This window comes from Engraulis encrasicolus, chromosome 8, assembly GCF_034702125.1.
Source record: "Engraulis encrasicolus isolate BLACKSEA-1 chromosome 8, IST_EnEncr_1.0, whole genome shotgun sequence".
Taxonomy (NCBI): Eukaryota; Metazoa; Chordata; class Actinopteri; order Clupeiformes; family Engraulidae; genus Engraulis; species Engraulis encrasicolus.
The window spans coordinates 9824706-9844551 of record NC_085864.1 but is presented as its reverse complement, the minus strand read 5'-3'; the positions used below and the strand labels follow the sequence as shown (position 1 = coordinate 9844551).

General features: G+C 40.4%; 2 protein-coding genes and 1 pseudogene across 2 annotated transcripts; all 3 read left to right on the top strand.

The window, feature by feature from the left end:
* The first annotated feature begins 996 nt into the window (after positions 1-996).
* LOC134453497 (olfactory receptor 52N2-like) lies at positions 997-1923 on the top strand (annotated as a pseudogene).
* A 6566-nt stretch (positions 1924-8489) lies between these two features.
* LOC134454797 (olfactory receptor 52B2-like) lies at positions 8490-9416 on the top strand. The gene has a single exon (XM_063205956.1). The coding sequence runs from the start codon at positions 8490-8492 to the stop codon at positions 9414-9416; it is 927 nt and encodes a 308-aa protein (XP_063062026.1).
* A 3765-nt stretch (positions 9417-13181) lies between these two features.
* LOC134453496 (olfactory receptor 52A1-like) lies at positions 13182-18796 on the top strand. Its single transcript, XM_063204297.1, has 2 exons — positions 13182-14070; positions 18300-18796. Exons 1-2 carry the CDS (start codon positions 13182-13184, stop codon positions 18347-18349), a joined length of 939 nt encoding a protein of 312 aa, XP_063060367.1. The 3' UTR covers positions 18350-18796.
* Positions 18797-19846: the final 1050 nt, after the last annotated feature.

Below are 19846 nucleotides of genomic sequence, written 5' to 3'. Positions count from 1 at the left end.
CTGATACTGGAGATGAGTCTGTTTAGGCCATATGAAAGGAACCTGTCAGGTTGTATATAACAAGTATCAAAGTATCAAATGCAGGGAAAGACATGTAATCTTCATCATCTGAATGTTTGATGTTTTTATTGTTGCTTGAAAAAGACCCCAGTGGGACGAAACATGGCATATTTTTTGAAACATTTAGTTGGAGTTAAAGAGTGCGGACATACTGTATACTATATACTGTATTTTACATACAATGTATCCTCTTTTGTCCTATACCTTACCTTAGTCAGGTGGGATGTGCATACTTCTTTGGTGAAAACTAGGCTATGATTAGCCATCAAAACATGTGATGTGATGTCATTCCGGTGAAATGGTCTCTAGTTAGTTTTAGAGAACACACTCTCGTGGCATATCTTTTGTGTGTGGTCAGGGCTGGCCTGGGCCAAAAAATCAGACCGGGCATTTTCAGCCAAGATTGGTCCGCCAGGCATTGAGAGAGACAATAAAGCCTGTGACAATATTTACAGTCATACAATATGAGTCACATTAAAAAACTGTTTATTTAACTTGTGAGTGTGCGGCACCTCTCTCCTTCTACAGTCATACAATATGAGTCATGTTGACCGCAAGAGGCAAAATTAATTTAGTTAGTTATTTATGTATTTATTTTCTGACTCGTAGTGGTTTGCTGTAGCGGCATGAGAACTGATATTACTATATAAAGAGGAAAGCCAGGCTAAAATTATTCAACAGTCCCGTGCAAAGGCCCTGTGTGCCGTATGGCCAGTCTAGCCCTGGGTGTGGTACGGTCATTTGTATTATATAAGACAACCACCCCCCACATTTCCTCAGAGTTCCTTAAAGACAGCGTTACAGCAAAGTATTCACACATTGAACTTGTATGCTTATTCTTCAATAATGTGTATTTGTATGAATGAGATAACCAATGCATTTTTTGTCTTTCATTTATCTTCCAGAATGGGAACCAAACTGTTTTAGACTACAGTCATGGTGAATGCAAGCATTAATTGGGAACTGTCTCTGGATCCATTTTTCATTCCTGATGCGGCGAAGTATCCCATATTTTTATTTGGGCTGGCAATATATCTGTTTTGCATTGCCTGCAACATGACTCTGCTCGGACTTATCATCACAAAAAGAAGCTTACACAGGCCCATGTATTTTATTCTGTTCAGTCTACCATTCAATGACCTCATAGGGATTACAGCAATGCTTCCCAAGGTCATCTCAGACATTGTAACGGACACAAGCAGCACCTACTATCCCGTGTGTGTCTTTCAAGCCTTTCTGCTTCATATGTACGGCGGTGGGATTCTTTTTATCCTTGCTGCGATGGCATTTGATCGATACATTGCTATCTGTTTCCCTTTAAGGTATAACACACTCATGACACCTGGAGCTGTGGTGGCAATCATTGCAGTCGTTTGGGGCCTTGACTTGGCTTTCATATTGTCTTTATTTGCTATGCAGTCTGGGTTACCTCTGTGCAAATCCAAACTCATGAATGTGTACTGCGATAACCCCTCTCTTCTCAAGATGACGTGTGGCAATACATTTGTCAATAACATCGTTGGCTTGATTTACTTGGCTCTTATGTAGTTCATAAGTATTTCAATTCAAGTGTTCTCATATGTCAAGATACTGATTGCTTGTCTGGTTACAGGACAAAATGATGCCAGAAGCAAGGCCATTAACACCTGTGTAGCACAGCTGATAATATTTTTTATATTTGAAATTGTGGCCACGTTCACCATTCTTTCGCACAGATTTCAAAATGTTTCCCCAGATTTACAGAAGATTATAGGTATGTTGATATTTCTTGTGCCTCCTATCCTTAATCCTATTGTGTATGGCCTGAATACAAATGAAATTCGGAGAAACCTCTTTAGTCATCACGCAAAGCTGTCGGTATAAAATACTTCAAGTGTAAACTAGTTGCAGCTAAGATGTAGGAATCTGGACGAGCAGGACTACCATTGTCACTGTAACGATTTTTTTTGCAATTGTGGCAGTAACTTACAGTAAATTCTGCACTAATACACTGTATATTAGTATACGGTACATTACTGTGCAGAGCAAAGGATTGTGGGTGATGAACGGATACTTGTGTAGAATGTCTAACTTCTAGGATCATGTGATGCCTTTGAAGAGCTCCCTGGCATTCTCATGTGGAATACAAGTGCTACTTTTGTAAATAAAGGAAGGAAGGAGAGGAAGGAATATTGTGAATTAAAATACAGTAAAAATGTTTTTTTTTTTTTTTTTAACTACAGTAGTTACAGTAGTTGAAATAGTTACTAGCAGCTGGATGCCAAGAAAGTACTGTACTCTACAGTAATTTGGATTGGAACAGTAAACTGATGTACAGTAGTTGATTGGTACTTTAAACCGATATACAGTAATGCTACTGTAAATGGTATTACAGTAATTTTACAGGCACCCAGCTGCCAGTAAGTTACTGTAAAAACTACAACGTTTTAAAGTGTACCTTTGCTGTACTAACATTTCCAAAGTACCACCTTATAATTAAAAAATGGGAAGTACATTCCTGTGAAACACTTCTGAGTGTTCATTTTCAAATGTAAAATACTGTTTACAGAGATTGTTTCAAATTGTTTCTGGGGTACATTAACTTGTAATGGAGGCAAAGGAATTTCTGAATTTGTTTTGGTCTCTGTTTAAAAACACTAAGGTTGATGGAAAGTAAACTGGACTAGGCCAGGGATGACTGGAGCACTCGGATACTTTTTAGTTATTTTATTGTGGTGCAAACATAAAGACTGACGTTTTCACGCAGTACACGTCTTCTTCAGAGTCAAACCATTTCGAAGTGGACCAGTTTACTTTCCATTATCTACCTTCTTGGACTGGAAGCACCAAGAAGGTTAGAGCGCAAGTGACTTCCCTTTTACAAACACTAAGTTTGAGTTTAAGTAAGTTTTTATAGACAGTTAGAGTAGTTGGATCGAGAGACAATTCCACTACAAAACTGTTCAATGACCAAAAAGGAAAATTGCTGTATGAAGTGCTACATTCTATGTACATCAAAAGGAACACGTGATTGTTCTTGTCACCCGAAAAAGTCATGAGCAGAGAAAGAACACTTATGTCTCATGTAGTAGCGTTTGGAATGGACGCCATTTTGGTAGTCTGCTGCGCTGGACTGGAACAGTAGGCCCAATTTCATACTTCACAATTGTCAACATACTTTCAAGCCAATAATCCATACTGCTCCACTCAATGATCTTTGTTCCTTCATTTTCCGAAGCTGGGATTCAGTGGCCTGCACAGCCTGCATTTTGAGGTGCAGGTGCTGGGAGGGGATGCGGGGGTGGGGGCAGTGGCATGTGGCACGTCCAGCTGCCTTATACTAGGCAATAGTGGCTGACTATATATTGCATATATATATATATTATAAAGAAGGCATTTTTGTCCAATAGAGCAAAGGAGCTGGTGCTTTAGCACCACCTTATCCCTATCTGTCCATGGCAGGCCTATGCTGGGATTGACACCTCTGTTCCCTGATCCAGAACCAATACTCCAGTGAACGCTTCAGCACCTGGCCAAGTTCATGTGTCACATGTGGCAATGTACAGGGGCATTGGTGGACGTTTTGCATTATACTATTTCCTATGTGGTGTCCATAGAACTGCCTTTGCCTTTCTCGTTTGCCTGTGCTCTTGTCCTTGTGAAGCTGTCCTCTACATTGGAAAAAGATGAACATACTGAAAGCAGAAATAGTGTGCAGGCTGTTTTTTTATATATAATGCTGGAAAAATATATCAGCAATGCTTCAAGTATTTCCATCATGGATTGTAAAAATGCATTAAAAGACTGTTCATACACTACATGCCTTTGCCCTCTTTTTACATGCTGTCTCTGTTGCAGCAAAAGGAAAGCTATTGACAATATATGTACAACCTTCAAAGGAGTAAAGGATTGTCCACAGGCAACACTGCTATTTTTTCCCCCACAGGCACCGACGCGTTTCGACTCACAAAGCCTTTTGCAAGGCTTTACTTACACACAAATTTGTGAAATCCAAGAAAATGTCATTACATGTTTCAGAAGGACTATATCAGGACTTTAACACTTCATGAGTGATTCTACGATTCGACTTTGGCAAAAGCAAAATGTCAATTATCAGTATTTTTTTTCAACTAAATGACCTTGGTGTTTACATAGTGTATATATTTAAGTTTCCAAACAAACAAATTGCCAAGCTTAATCTTAAATCATTTGATAAATACTCTAATGAAAGTGAACATTTGCTTGATTATTTTGTCAACAGTGTTATGGACAAATACTATGTCATTTCACACATATATAAAAATACTACAGAGTTGAAACAACATACGTTTGAAAGTGCTTATGTCCCTTAACAATAATGTTGTCATGAATCTGTGCACCTGATATATAAAATGTGATTGTTGAGCTTCATAAGTAGGATTTTATGATTCACTGTGATACAGACTGACACATTTTTCATTATAAATCCCTGTAACGTCTGATTTGAATTTAGTCACATTCTTTACACTGGACTTCCTTCTCCAGAGATAATCCCTAGTGTCTGTTCATAGGATTTTTCCAACACATAAGATGTTACTCAACTGTGTTACGGTCAACAGCGCAGGGGAACAAGTCAGCACTTTTGTTTGTTTTGTTATTTTGTTTGTTTGTCTGTCAATATGGAGATAAATTGGCAAAAACATACTCCTCCTCAACTGTCATAGCTGATGCGTAACACCATTGACGGCAACACAGCTTGACATTTCAGCCATTTTTATGGTGTTGTGCTAACTGAGGACCTCAGAAGTTCCACCACAACACCTTAATCAATTAATGTATTTGTATGCTTTATCTGTGTTTTTCTACATGCGATTTCTAATTCAGATTCTTATGAATATGTTGATAACACAGTTGACAGGCAATTTTCCTGCTATGAGAACATGAAAAAGAATGGATTAAATTATGGAAGGATGGAGCTCAAAACTTACCAAAAAGTCTTCCCATATCCTGCCAAAGAGGTTATTACATCACGTGATGTTATTCGTATGGCCTAAGACCAAACCATTATTGATTTATGGAGGGGGTTTCAGACCATGACACGGCTAACACAGTTTTCGTGGACACACACAAAATGGCAAATTTCATGTATAATGGAAAGCACAGTGGTCTTTCTCGCAGTTTTGTCATATTGTGATGATTACTGTGAATCAACATTTGCAATCGTCATGGGCAAAATAAGTTTCTTTTCATGGTAATATGAAGACTGAATCTGACATTTGGAAAACAGGACGACATGAAAATGCCCAAAACTAGAATTAAATATTCATTCTTGCTGAGGGAAATAATGCCATGTCTTCACTGTCTGTATTATATGAAAGATAAAGGTGTGCTTATGTCCAAAACATCATTGGATGCAGTTAATAGTTAGTGGAATTGGCAAATAAAATCGATGGATTTAAAAGCGCAGTCGAATCGTAGAATCACTCTTATACAGATATTTTCAAAGGTGCACTGTGTAGGATGGTGGCCATAGTAGGTATTGCGACTATGCTGCTCGTTGAAACTGTAGCCTGATTATCATCGACTTTCAAATCTCTTCGAGACTTGGTCTGACCAAGAGCATAACAATTAACATTTCCCAAATGGCATGACACCCTTGGTGTGCTAATGTTTTTTTTGCTTCACGACAAAGTGCGAGGAGCTCCCAATTTTTCTGGAGCTCAGAAAGTACTTGCATTGCTCTTTACCTGACTATTGAAACTGTGCTGTCTCTTGCCAAATTTGATCTTTTCATGAATATTTACCAAATAATAAACTGATATTTACAAGTATGACCAAAGTAGAATGATATTTGCAGCTAAAAATGGTCTGCTAACTCACACGCACTGTACAAGAAAGGACAGAGCAGACTCTACTTTCTGAGAAAGCTGAGATCCTTCAATGTGTGCAACAGACTCCTGCAGATGTTCTACCAGTCTGCCATGGCCAGTGTGCTCTCCTATGCTGTGGCATGCTGGGGTGGCAGCATTAGGAAGAGAGATGCTGGACGGCTTGACAGGCTGGTGAGGAAAGCAGGGTCTGTGGTAGGCACAGAACTGGACGCCCTCACAACCACAGCTGACAAGAGGACACTTAGCAGATTAGACTCTATTTTGGACAACTACAAGCACCCCCTGTACCCAGTCTTCGACAACCAGAGAAGCCTGTTCAGCCACAGACTGCGCGCCATCTCCTGCAAGACAGACAGGCTGCGAAAGTCCTTTGTACCCAGGGCCATCCAGCTATTCAACATTGCACAGAAGGACACACAAAGAGAGATCGTCATAGGGGACTGGACTGCATAACAGATCCCTCTCCTGCACACTTTATCTACCTGGACTCTTTACCCTATGACTCCTCTTTCATTGAAATGCACAGCTGTTTGTGTGTGTGTGTGTGTGTGTGTGTGTGTGTGTGCGTGCGTGCGTGCGTGCGTGCGTGCGTGCGTGCGTGTGTGCGTGTGTGTGTGTGTGTGTGTGTGTGGATAGACACGTTGACGTGTGTAACCCCTTGGACTACTGATACTCCTGGACACTTTGATGGTAACTTTGTCTTGGCCACCCAGCACAGGTGACACTATGTACACTTTATTTTTGGTGTGTGTGTGTGTGTGTGTGTGTGTGTGTGTGTGTGTGTGTGTGTGTGTGTGTGTGTGTGTGTGTGTGTGTGTGTGTGTGTGTGAGAGAGAGAGAGAGTGTGTGTGTGTAGTGACACAGGGGGCGACACCCCCCCCCCCCCCCCCCCACCCCCACCCCCCATCCTTCTTCCAAGGAATACTATGGACATTGTACTAGGCAGAGAGACTATGGACACTCCTGGACACTTTATGAACACTTTGTCTTGGCTTCTATGTGCCACTTGGCTAAGGCACATGTTAACACTGTGGACTTTTACACTTTATATTTGGTGTGTGTGTGTGTGTGTGTGTGTGTGTGTGTGTGTGTGTGTGTGTGTGTGTGTGTGTGTGTGTGTGTGTGTGTGTTAGAGAGAGATGCCTTGGCAAAATGTATGCAACAGTAAGCTATATATGATTATTTTATGTGTAAATATGTGTATTATGTCTTGTGGGTAATGTCTTTATTTATGTGTGTATGCTACTTGGCACCTTAATTTCCCTCTGGGATCAATAAACGATACTCTACTCTACTCTACTCTACTCTAAAAATGTCTATTTCTATAAAATGGCGGGCAAGGAGAAAATCCCCTTTTCATTTATGAAAAATGCAATTTTCCCAGTCAAAAAAATTAACATTTTGATGGTGATGGTAAGTATTTGTGAAAAGGGTAACATTTGTGAATGGGCAGCATTAATTCTGGAAAGAAATTGCAAAAATTATTACACACTGCATCTTTAACTTTATTAACGCTTAGAAAATAATAATAATAACAATTATACTTATAAAAATAATAATAATACCCGGGTATGTGCACAGAGCCCAATAACAGAGCTAGATAAAGATGCATCCCAGATTGAATCACAAGACATTGGCCTAAATTCCAGCCTGATACATCGACACAGACATGCAGGGCTGAAGGATCAAAAAAGGTCTGACATTTTTTCATTGGCCCCTCTAAATTGTGGACCAGCCTTAAAAAAAACCCAGCATCAGGCCTTGTGGACTGCTGGCGCTCTGGGAAATACCCTGTATACCAAATTACCTGTCCCAAGGCCTCATGTAGGTACTGAGACTTTCTTGGATGTCCAACTCTATTTTTACTTGCTGCTGAAAAGCTGCACCAAAAAAAAAAAAGAAATCAGATATCAGTATCAATTCCTCCGTGCAGAAACAGATCTATAAGCACATTTTTGTGGGATATCCGGTGAGAAATTCAGTGTACATAGCCTACACTTTTTTATACTCAGTCTTAGTATATTTAAATATTGGCTTGAAAGGTGGATATTTTTTGTGCATATAAGCAATCTTTCATTGTGCATGTAAGTAAAAAATATACAAGGCTGGGGGGTTACAAACATGGTGACATTGACTTCGTTTCATACCTTGTATTCCGAATCACTATGGAGCTGATACAGCCAAAATGGAACTACAGAATTCATACAGTCAAAATACCGGTGAAAATATACAGTTGAAATTAACTCTGCTCTTGACATCCAATGATCTTTCCTATCTATGGGTCCTCCCCAGATGATACATTAGGTTCAACGAGGCAATGACATTATACAGTATAAAAGGAGGTGGAAACTTGTAGGACTTAGCCCTTCAGAGGATGTAAATTCTACCAGTATCATATGAAGAGAACGAATGTACAGATCCATTGGATAACACACAGCACATTTTGCTTCTGATAGTACATACCACATATTTTGTGCAGGATGTTTTTAAATGTTTGATGCATCTGTGTATTTTTTTAATGCTCCTGTATGTATTTAATGCACTGTTGTAAAGCCTTGACATTGTTTTCAGACAGCTGTTATGGAGAATGATAGCATTAGTTTTGAAATAAGCTTGGATCCATTTTTCGTTCCAGGTGGGTCGAGATACATCATATTTTTTGTTGGCCTGGCGATTTATCTTTTTTGCATTGGCTGCAACTTGACTTTGCTTGGCCTCATCATAGCGAAGAGGGCCTTACACAAGCCCATGTATTTCATTCTGTTCAGTCTACCATTCAATGACCTTATAGGGATTACGGCCATGCTTCCCAAGGTCCTTTCAGACATTTTAACGGACACAAGCAGCACCTACTATCCCCTGTGTGTCCTTCAAGGTTTTCTGCTGCACATGTACGGCGGTGGGATTCTTTTTATCCTGGCTGCCATGGCGTTTGATCGATACGTGGCTATCTGTTCGCCTTTGAGATACAACACTCTCATGACTCCCAAAGCTGTGGCTGGCATTATCGCAATCGTTTGGGGTCTGGACTTCATCTTCATATTCACAATATTTGTGCTGCAGGCCCGGATACCCAGATGCAAGTCGAAAATGATGAACGTGTTCTGTGATAACCCCTCTCTCCTCAAGATGACCTGTGGCAACACCCTCATCAACAACATTGTTGGTCTGACTAACACTGCGCTGATGCAAATCATCAGTATCTCCATTCAGGCTGTCTCCTATGTGAAAATACTGATCGCCTGCCTGGTCATGAGAAAAAACGAAGCCAGGAGTAAGGCCATTAACACCTGTGTGGCACAGCTGGTGATATTCTTTTCATTTGAGATCACGAGTACCTTCACCATTTTATCACACAGGTTCCAACATGTTTCTCCCAACTTACAGAAGATCATGGGCATGTTGATCTTTCTGGTACCCCCAATCCTGAATCCTCTTGTCTATGGACTCAACTCTCAAGAAATTCGAAAGAACCTCTTTGGCCGACATACGAAAGTGTCTGTTTGAAGTATAACACTAGTTCCTATGAAGGAAATTATAGACATCCAGAGATGTGTGTGTAATTGTCAACTCCTGCCATGCATCAGATTCTGTCAAGGCTGATGAAAAATCACTTCAGATTTAAATGATTGTTCAGTTATTTTTTCTGACTTTCATGCCTTCTTTATCTGTAACTTTACCTTTGGGCAAATGTTATTTGCTTGTACTTTTAAATAAGGCTTATGGCAGTTCCTATGAATATGCTTGATCTTAAATGATAAAAAGTAAAAAAAAAAATCACGCAAATGAAGTTCTGTTTTTACAGAATACCCCCTGTTGCTGACAAAGATCATATGTAACACTTTAAACTGTCAATTGATAGTAAAAGAAAACATTTTCTACATCCCTATTGCATGACGACCCTGGCTTTCGACTGAAGAGTAGCATATGAACTGCTACCACTGAAACACTGATTCTGTGGTATGTGTAGAAATCTGTAAGACGTTATGGATTGGAACCTTTTTGTAAATAGGCAGCTACATGCTGCCATTAACTGATGCAGAATTTTTTGTCAGCTTGATACACTATAGTCTGTCTTTGGAAAAACCTTAAGATTGTATGATTTGTATGATTGTCAGAATAATATAATCTGCAAATCGTGTGAACCAATTTTTGACCAGAGTTTGTCACTTTGACCCGTAGTGTGATTTTAACTTTCTTTGTTTTCTTTGTTTGACTCTGTGGATGATTTACCTACACTTTGCCTCCTGATTTGAATTGAATTTATTTCAACTTGAACCATTTGAAATAAAAGCTTTGTGCCATTTTGACACATTGCCACTCTCTGCATCTTCTATGACCTTCATGTACATCTATGCTGTATTAGTAGGTTAGTGTGTGTGTGTGTGTGTGTGTGTGTGTGTGTGTGTGTGTGTGTGTGTGTGTGTGTGTGTGTGTGTGTGTGTGTGTGTGTGTGAAAAAACAGAAAAAAACACGTATTAGGCACGGATCGGTGACAAATGTTGCTACTGTAGCCTAATTTTACCAATGTGTCCCTACCCTGTATGCCTGTGGGTCCTTATGCCTTCATCCTTGGCAATAGTGCCCTTGAGCAAGGCCTTGGTGACACGTATGCAGATATTTTTAAAAACAGACATTTTTAATCCGTTAACATATAAACACGTTATGTGGATAAAAGAAAAGCTATTGTGACAGGTATTTTTAATAGGTGTCAATTGAACTGTTTTTCTCAGGGTCGATACAGATACAGATAATTATGCAATTAGGAGGCCATTAACCGATATGTGCAACCGGTAAATACAAACAGAATAGAAAAAAACAAAAACAAACTTAGAATAAAATGAGAAATAAGATAAGAATTAAATAAAGCCTTATCAATAAAAAAATGAAGTCCCTCTCTGACATGATATGATATTGCAAGTGTCCTCCATGGTGTTAGGGAGGAGGTTCTGCACTCCACTGTCAACACCACTCTCTCATGTTCAGTGCTGTGCAGACATTTTTGGGGGCAGGTGCTCCAGGGACGGTGGGGTGCATGTGTGGAACTTATGGTTGCCTTACTAGACTAAAAAGGGATATATTGTACTGGGGCATTATTGTCACATGCTTTTGATCATCAAGCATTTGCAGATGATCATGTCAACATGGACCACATTGTGACAAAAAAAGAATGCTCAAAAAGGGCACTTTTTGACCAGTAGGGCAAAGGGGCAAGTGCTTTAGCACCCCCTCGTCCCTAGCTGTGCACGCCTATGCTCATGTGCAAGAGTCCCAGTGTGACTCACTGCCGTCATCAATGGCCAGCATGCATAGGCATAAGCCAAAGGAGACTGTTCCAAGAACGCAAATGTCGTGCGCACTTGTGGAATGTGCATACCCGTAGCAGGGGAGAGCCGCGCATGGTACTGTACGCCATGGATTACAGAGTGATGCCCAGGAACACAATCCGGTGAGACGGGCCGTGGGAAATCTTTTCCTCATTATCCTGAAGCCCAGACAGCAGAGCACTATCGGTTCTGACTGTTTCGGTAACCCACGCACACTGGCGCAGACGTGCTATACATAATGAGTGGCTAATTTCACCACAGCAGAATAGGGATAATCAGTGGGCGGCTCTGGCAAAAATAGAGCTCTCCCCTAATCGGCGGACATTGACGTTGGTGTGCGGGGTTGTATTGAAAACAGTGGAATTGAACTTTGGCAGAGCAGTGTTCCGCACTTTGTCGGAACCGTTGTGCGGAGGCCATAAGAGCTGCTTATGCGACTTTGCTTGTTGCCTGGACACTGAGCAAGTTAACAGGTTGTCTAGGTCAGTGATTTTCAAAGTGGGGGCTGGGGACCCCTGGAGGGCCGCGATGGAGTGCGGCTGGAAGGTTTGCAGGAACAGCAAAATAAAAAAATAATTGAATGTAATGTACTGTAAAATAAACAAAAGTAAGCTAAACAATATCCTCATTAGTTAATAACTGTTGTATATATTGCATCTATGAACAGCACTACCACTGTTGTTATTTTATATATCCCAATGGGGCACTTACTCATAGACATAGGGGTGCATATAAAAAAAATTGTGTGGCACGACCCACGTAAGAGGGGCCTTAGCTAGAATGTACCAGTATATGGGGGCCTTGTCACAGTAAAGTTGTCTAGGTATGCTAAAACCCTCAACCCTTGATGTCTCAGGGGAGTGCGTGCTACTTCTACACACTTGGTGAAGACACATGGGCTTGAGGCCAGACCGAGGACTCAGAACTCATAGTCTTCGCCCTTGAAGGCAAACCTTAGGGCCTTCTCACCTCAGAACGGCTGCCATCGGTCGGATGGAAGCAATGTTTCCCAGCGGTGGCGAAAATACATGGAAACAGATCTGTCCCTCTAGACCAGCACAGTGGTAGTCGGGCGGTAGAAGCGCGAGAGACAGCTCAGTGCCGCGCTGCATTTGGAAAATCCAACTCGTGCTGAATTTTGACAGCAGCGGTGGTGTCCTGTTGAAATGAGTGGCAAGGTGTATGCGTGTGTGTGTGTGTGTGTGTGTGTGTGTGTGTGTGTGTGTGGGAGGGGGAGGGGGGGGGGTGTTACAATTCTTGATTTAATCAGTTTTAATAATACCTGGACAAAACAACTTCTGCAGTGTCACATGGCAGTGTGTGTAAACATTTGAGAAAAACAGCAGTGAAACATAATGAGTGAAATAAAATAAAACAAAGTAATTCACTTTTTGCATTACATTCCACAGCTATATACATAATGTCAATAAAAAAAAAGCTCCTGGAAGAATATTTCTCCTTACAGTATGTCCCCTGGGGTGTGTTAACAGATGCGCTCAAATATTGTATATACTGTATTTTCTACAGTCACTGTCACAGTCAGTTAATGAGATGAAGTGGCCTGTGATTGGCCGATAGAGTGTCACATGGCGTATTTCCCATCCTTCATCCTGAAGATGTACACAAGGCAAACTATATAATTTAGATGACACTCAGCTTGTGTCTGTCGTAGGGTGTAGAAGCACCAGGTCTTGAACTGGTCGAATGTTGTTTTCTTTCCATTGTTGAAACAGCAGCACTGAACAGTGTTTTATTTCTGTTAAGAAATGCCTCACTTTGTAATAGATATGCAACACTTGTTATATCTTCAAGTCATGTAGCTTTTGCTTTAACTAATTGTATTTTAATGTGTCTTCATTTATGTTATATTCCCACTCCTGTTAAATTCTGCCTGTTTTTATTTGTCCGTTTTATTGTTTGTTTATTTGCTCTGTTATTTACTGTAATGGACAATTTCACCTTCAACTTCAGGCTCTCACTGGAACCATTTTATATTCCATCAGGAGCGCGGTACCCCATATTCTTCATCGGCCTGTTGATTTACCTCTTCTGCATCTCCTGCAACATGACTCTGATCGGGCTCATCATAACCAGGAGGAACCTCCACAAGCCCATGTATTTCATTTTGTTCAGCCTGCCCCTGAACGACCTGATAGGCATCACGGCGATGCTGCCCAAGGTGCTCTCTGACATCCTCATGGACACCAGTGAGGTCTACTACCCGCTGTGTGTCCTCCAGGGCTTCCTGCTACACATGTACGGCGGAGGGGTTCTGTTCATCCTGGCTGCCATGGCTTTCGATCGCTACGTTGCCATATGTTTCCCCCTCAGGTACAACTCCATCATGACGCCCCACGCCGTGGTGGCCATCATTGCCGTGGTGTGGGGTCTGGACTTTGTCCTGAATGTAGCCTTGTTTTCTCTTCAGGCCAGGCTGCCTTGGTGCAGGTCAACAGTCCTGAATGTGTTCTGTGACAACCCCTCTCTGCTGAAGCTGACGTGTGGCAACACCACCATCAACAACATTATCGGCTTGTTTAACACAGCCGTGATGCAGATCATAAGTGTATCCATCCAGGCGTTTTCGTACGTCAAAATACTCATCACCTGCCTGGGTTCGAGACAAAACGAAGCCAGGAGTAAGGCCATTAACACCTGCGTGGCGCAGCTGGTTATATTCTTCATATTTGAAATCGTAGGCACTTTCACCATCCTCTCTCACCGGTTTCAAAACATTTCCCCAGATTTGCAGAAAATTATGGGCATGCTGATTTTCCTTGTGTCCCCCATCCTCAACCCCATTGTGTATGGACTGAACACAAATGAAATACGGAATAACCTCTTTCGTTTTCACGCAAAAGTGTCTGCCTAAGAGACTTTCTCTGAAACTGCAAATGTAACATTTACATTTAATACCTGTATTCGTACTAGCTTATTAATCTTGTAAAATGGATGAACATAGAGGAATGGCATTATATGTTGTGATTAAATGAAGCTACTCATGTCATATTTCTCACAAATGTAATCTGTAAATGCTGTATGTTATTTTTGATGTCTAAGCCTTTCATATCCATCGGATATTATACACTATGTAACAGAGTTAAGAAGTTGTGCTTGTTAAATGTGTAATAAATAGACATTGCAAAATGGACCAAGACAGCTGAATTTATAAGCGAGCAGTTGAAGAAATACTCAAACCTATAATTATTTTCCTTTGATTTCTATAGAAGTTAATTAATGCAGAGTATATTCTGTATTCAGTTGCCTATGATTCAATGTCAACAAACCAAGCTCTAAATAGGCTTATGTAAAAATAATGAAAAAGCTAATAATAAGTCAATAATAATTCACAGGCGTTTTTTCCATTGAAAGATGAAAATGTGTACTCAGTCTAGATGGTGAACAAAAAAGTATTTTACTGATACTTTAATATAATCCTGCACCTATCCAAACACCTTCATAAACTAATGGCACACAGGCCTACCAACAGGGCTGAGGGCAAAAGGCCTAAGAACCTGGGACTCCATTATATTGTAGGCCTACATACTCTATGTGTTGAGAGGGAGGCCCTTTCAGATTATTCTGTCCCGGCATAGGCATGCAAAGATAGGGACGAGATGGAGCTAAAGCACCACCAGCCCTACTACACAAAAATGCCCTTTTCAAACATTTTTTTGTCACAATGTACTATACAGTAAAAATCACCATACACTGGTTTAACACTGACTTAATTTCACTGTTTTATTTCAGTGCACAACTTGACAACAGCAACATTATATCCACCAGTGTGCAGTGATTTTCTCCTGTTCTCTTGATTACTTGTGACTGCACTTTACCAGCCCCCCACTCCCCCTTGAGCACTTGCCCCCCGAAATGCCTGTGCACGCCACTGTGTCCCGGGTCAAGTGTCAGCTGCCGTGATGCCACATGTGCCAACTCAAATGGAAATGACATCAGGTGCTCATGACATAGAGATCAAGCAGCAGTCCTGCTGTGATGCCACATTCACTTGATAAGGAGCCAGCTGACAGACTGCAATTATGAAAATGCATATATTTTTCTTTCTCTTTTGGTAAAATGTACACAAAAGAATACTGTAAAATGACCTGTTCATCAGGCTTTGCTGTGTCCAGCATCATTTGGTTGGGTTGGTCTGGTGGTATAGGCAAACTCAACTAGAATACGTGGTGCCATTTGACCTTTGACCCTGGTCATATTCTTTCACCCAAAAGGTCAATGGGGTCATCTAGGAGTTGTTGCCCACCCCTCTTTTCTGAACATTTTCGTGTAAATATGATCAGCTTTATAGGCTTAGGTTTGTTTTGGCCTTTTGATCGTTTATAAGACAGGACAGTGTAGGGCACACAGGCATTGTTTGGGGGAGAGAGACGGGTTAGGGCGGATTCGAACCGGGGTCCCCATGTGCAACCTGTCCGTGCATGGTCCCACATGTTAACGCAGTGCTCCACGGCATACTGTTTTTAAAAGACACACAGACATACATAGACGATCAACAGCTGAAAACCAACACCCTTTCCCCACTCTAGAGGGGGATCAGGGTCGATTTGGACTCACTTGGTTATAGGGAGAGAGTGGTAAACAGCGATCCTAGCGGTTGCGTTCCTAACACCAGGACAATCCTATTGAAACTCCAATAGACAAGTTTTTTTTTTAAATCCCACAAAGATATGACGCTGAACTTGTACACCAGACACATGTTTCAGCTTACACAATAGGATGAACTACTACCTATGAAAATCTTGAGTAATTTCTTGCCCTATTAAGAAAAAAATAGAAATTGTGCAAATCTTGTCGTAAAAGGACTACAGCTCCCAGTATGCTGTGCTACGCGCCTCATTGACATCACCGAGAAACAAATGGATGCAAGTTCTTCGCATTTCTTCACATTCTTATAATCCTGTGAGTTCCATATTGGTGTCTTATTACACATATATACACTCATTCAGTTTGGTTTGGTTTTAGCTTCTCTAGTAGATCTGATGGCTTCTGTGGTGACGGATAACAACCTCTCTGGCTAATGTTTTCTATGGTTTGGCTATGCTAATTATATGGAGTAAACACGTCACTATGTGAGTCAGTGCAGTCCTGTATTAGTTTTTTTTTTTTTTGATCTCAAGTCTTTTTTATTTTATTTTTTCCAATATTAGGTACATAACAAACATACAACAAAATTCAACCCACCCACCCCCATCGCACCCCAATCCAAAAATAAACAGCAATAATAAAGACAACTGAAATACAAAATGTGAAAATACAATAGTACAAATGGCTTTGTATAAAATGAGTCTAAGAGTTGCAACAGGTACATTCAGATATATTAGCCAAAACAATAATAATACATTAAAGGGAAAACAAAAGAAGAAACACGATGAGAAAGAAAAAGAAAAAGAAAAAAAGAAAAGAGGAAGGAGGATATAGTAGAATTTACATTATTGCTACATCATTAGAGTCCATTTTTTCCACTAATGTGAGGACAGGTTGCCAAATATAGCAGAATTTAAGACTGTTACCTTGGATATGGTACCTTATTTGTTCAAGTATCAAGTAATGCATGACATCATTAATCCAGTGTTTAAAAGCAGGAGGGGATTTGTCTTTCCACTTCATTAGTATAATACGTCTGGCAATTAGTGTTGTAAATGCTATAACTGTTTTACCATAGCTGCCAATGCCATGTTCTTTGGGTACTACCCCAAAAATACCAACAAATGGAGATGGTTCAATATCCACATTCAAAGCTTTAGACAAGAAGACAAAGACAGAATTCCAGAAGTCAGATAGTTTAGGACAACTCCAAAACATGTGTACTAGTGTAGCTGGTTCAACTTCGCATCTGTCACATGTTGGGTCAATATCAGGCATTATCTTCGCTAGCCTTGTCTTGGACCAATGTAAACGGTGGATGATTTTGAATTGAATAACAGAGTGTCTGAGACAAATAGATGATGAATGTATGTTTTTCAAAGTAGACCGCCATTCTAAATCAGATATATTGGTACCCAGTTCCTCCTCCCATTTGTTTTTTAATGATGTTAATGGTTCCAAGTTGCTTGTTTTAAGGATGGAGTACACTGATCCTATTGTTTCCTTGAAGTGAGGAGGGATTTTGATTAATTTATCTAGAAGAGAGTCTGTCTGCAATGATGGGAAAGACGGGGTATGCGTAGAGACAAAGCTGCGGAGCTGCAGATACCTGTAAAAGTGTGAATTAGGGATGTCAAAGTGTGTTTTAAAATGTTCAAAGGAACCAAATGTCCCTCCAACATAAAGATCTTGGATTGTCCTCAATCCCCTCTCAGACCAAACTTTGAAAGCATTATCATTTATAGAGGGAGCAAACATATTATTCCCAACTAAAGGTGCATTCTTAGACATCTCAAATAAAGAGAAGGCTCGTCTGAATTGCGCCCATATTTTAAAGGAGTGTTTAACTATGGGATTGCTGCAGAATTTTGATATAGGCTCTGTAAGGGGTATCTTAGAGCAGGCTATTGCATGTAGAGAGGCTTGTTTGCAGGATGCATTTTCAAGCTGTAACCATCTGGGGGCGCTTTCATGAGTAGTTGAGTTAGTCCAGAATAGTATATTTTTAATGTTAGCTGACCAATAGTAGTACTGAAAATTGGGCAAGGAAAATCCACCATGTACTTTGTGTCGTTGCAACATTTCTTTTCGTATACGTGGGGTTTTCCCATTTCAAATGAAACCAGACAGAAGTTTATTTCAGTTTATGAAGAAAGATTTAGTCAAGAAAATAGGGAGGCATTGAAAAATAAAAAGAAAGCGGGGCATTACATTCATTTTGACGACATTGATTCTTCCCCCCAGGGATAAAGAAAGGAGATTCCAGCGATTTAAATCAGTCTTCAGTTGTTTTAACAGTGGGGGGAAATTAGCCTCATATAAATCTTTAAACCTACGTGCTATCCAAATACCTAGGTACTTAAATTTATGTGTACATATTTTAATGGAAAAGGACTGGTTTGTACTAAGTTGGCAAGAAGGGGTCAATGGGCATAAGTTCACTTTTCTGCATGTTAACCTTATATCCTGAAATCCTACCAAATGAATTTAGCAACTCCAGCATCTTAGGCAGACTTTCTGCAGGGTCAGACATGTATATGAGCATATCATCGGCATATAATGAGACCTTGTGCTCTGCACCCCCTCTCAATATGCCTTTAATGTCAGTATTGCTACGTAGCGCAATTGCCAGTGGCTCAATGGTTAGGGCAAATAGAAGAGGCGACAGGGGGCAGCCTTGCCTGGTACCACGTTGTAAATTAAAGAAAGGTGAGAGATTGTTGTTAGTTCGAACAGCTGCCATGGGTAGGAAGTATAAGACTTTAATCCACTGTATAAAACGTGGTCCAAAGCCAAAACATTTCAAAATGTAGAAGAGATAGTCCATTTCCACGCGGTCGAAAGCCTTTTCAGCATCCAATGCTATCAAAACTTCTTTGCCTTTTGGTGGTGTGGGGTCGTAAAGGATATTGAGCAACCTACGTATATTAGAGGACAATTGCCTATTTTTAATGAATCCTGTCTGATCCTCTGATATTAAAGCTGGGAGTATTATTTCCAAACGCAAGGCTAACATTTTGGCAAGTATTTTATTGTCAACATTTAGAAGGGAGATTGGGCGGTATGAGCCACATTCTAAAGGGTCTCTGTCTTTTTTAGGAATAAGGGATATAACAGCTTGACACATGGTTGGGGGCAATGCTCCAGTCTCGAATGACTCTTGAAACACAGAAAGTAGGAGAGGGGCTAGCTCTTTGCCAAACTTTTTAAAAAACTCGCTGGGGAACCCGTCTGGCCCCGGGCATTTGCCATTTTGCATACTTTTCACTGCACAATAAAATTCCTCTTCAGTAAATGGCTCATCAAGAACAGATGCAACTTGCTTCTGTACTGACGGTATGTCTAATTTGTCAAAAAAAGACTTAAACAAATTGTTATCTTGGCGTGATTCAGAAGTGTATAACCTTGAGTAAAACTTAAAGAAAGTCTGGTTAATTTGAAAGTGGTTAATATGTTTAGTGCCCGATTCATCATTTATTTCAGTTATATTTTGGGCCGAAGACCTTTGGCGCAGCTGATGTGCAAGAGTTGTCCCTATTTTTTCTCCATGCTCATAGATCTTATGATAAGTTTTATTGAGAAGGTTTGTAATATGTTTTGTCGATAAAAGGTTAAATTCTGTCACATAAGCCTTTGTTTATATAGATCTGGGGATGGGGTCTGAGCAAGTGACCTATCCACATGCAGGATATCTTCTGTTAATTTCTTTAGATGTGCTACTTCTCCCTTTTTCTTTTGGGCACAATAAGAGATGATCTGTCCCCTTAAATATGCCTTCATAGATTCCCATATTGTTGATGATGACATACCTGGTGTTTTATTATGTTCCATAAATGTTGATATTTCAGAGGAAATAAATTGCACAAAGCATTCATCGCTGAGCCATAAATTATTTAAGCGCCATGGGCGATAACTATCCTGTGAAGTTGGCATATCCAAAGTCATCAATAATGGGGCATGATCAGATATAATAATTGCTTCATACTCACACTTTTTAACTATGGG

What these genes read in the sequence shown, in the direction of transcription:
- LOC134454797 (XM_063205956.1), top strand. Translation starts at nt 8,490, where the DNA reads ATGGAGAATGATAGCATTAGTTTTGAAATAAGCTTGGATCCATTTTTC.
- LOC134453496 (XM_063204297.1), top strand. Translation starts at nt 13,182, where the DNA reads ATGGACAATTTCACCTTCAACTTCAGGCTCTCACTGGAACCATTTTAT. An exon ending in GAACACAAATGAAATACGGA is followed by an intron (nt 14,071 to 18,299) that starts ATAACCTCTTTC and finishes CTGCATGTTAAC; the next exon opens with CTTATATCCTGAAATCCTAC.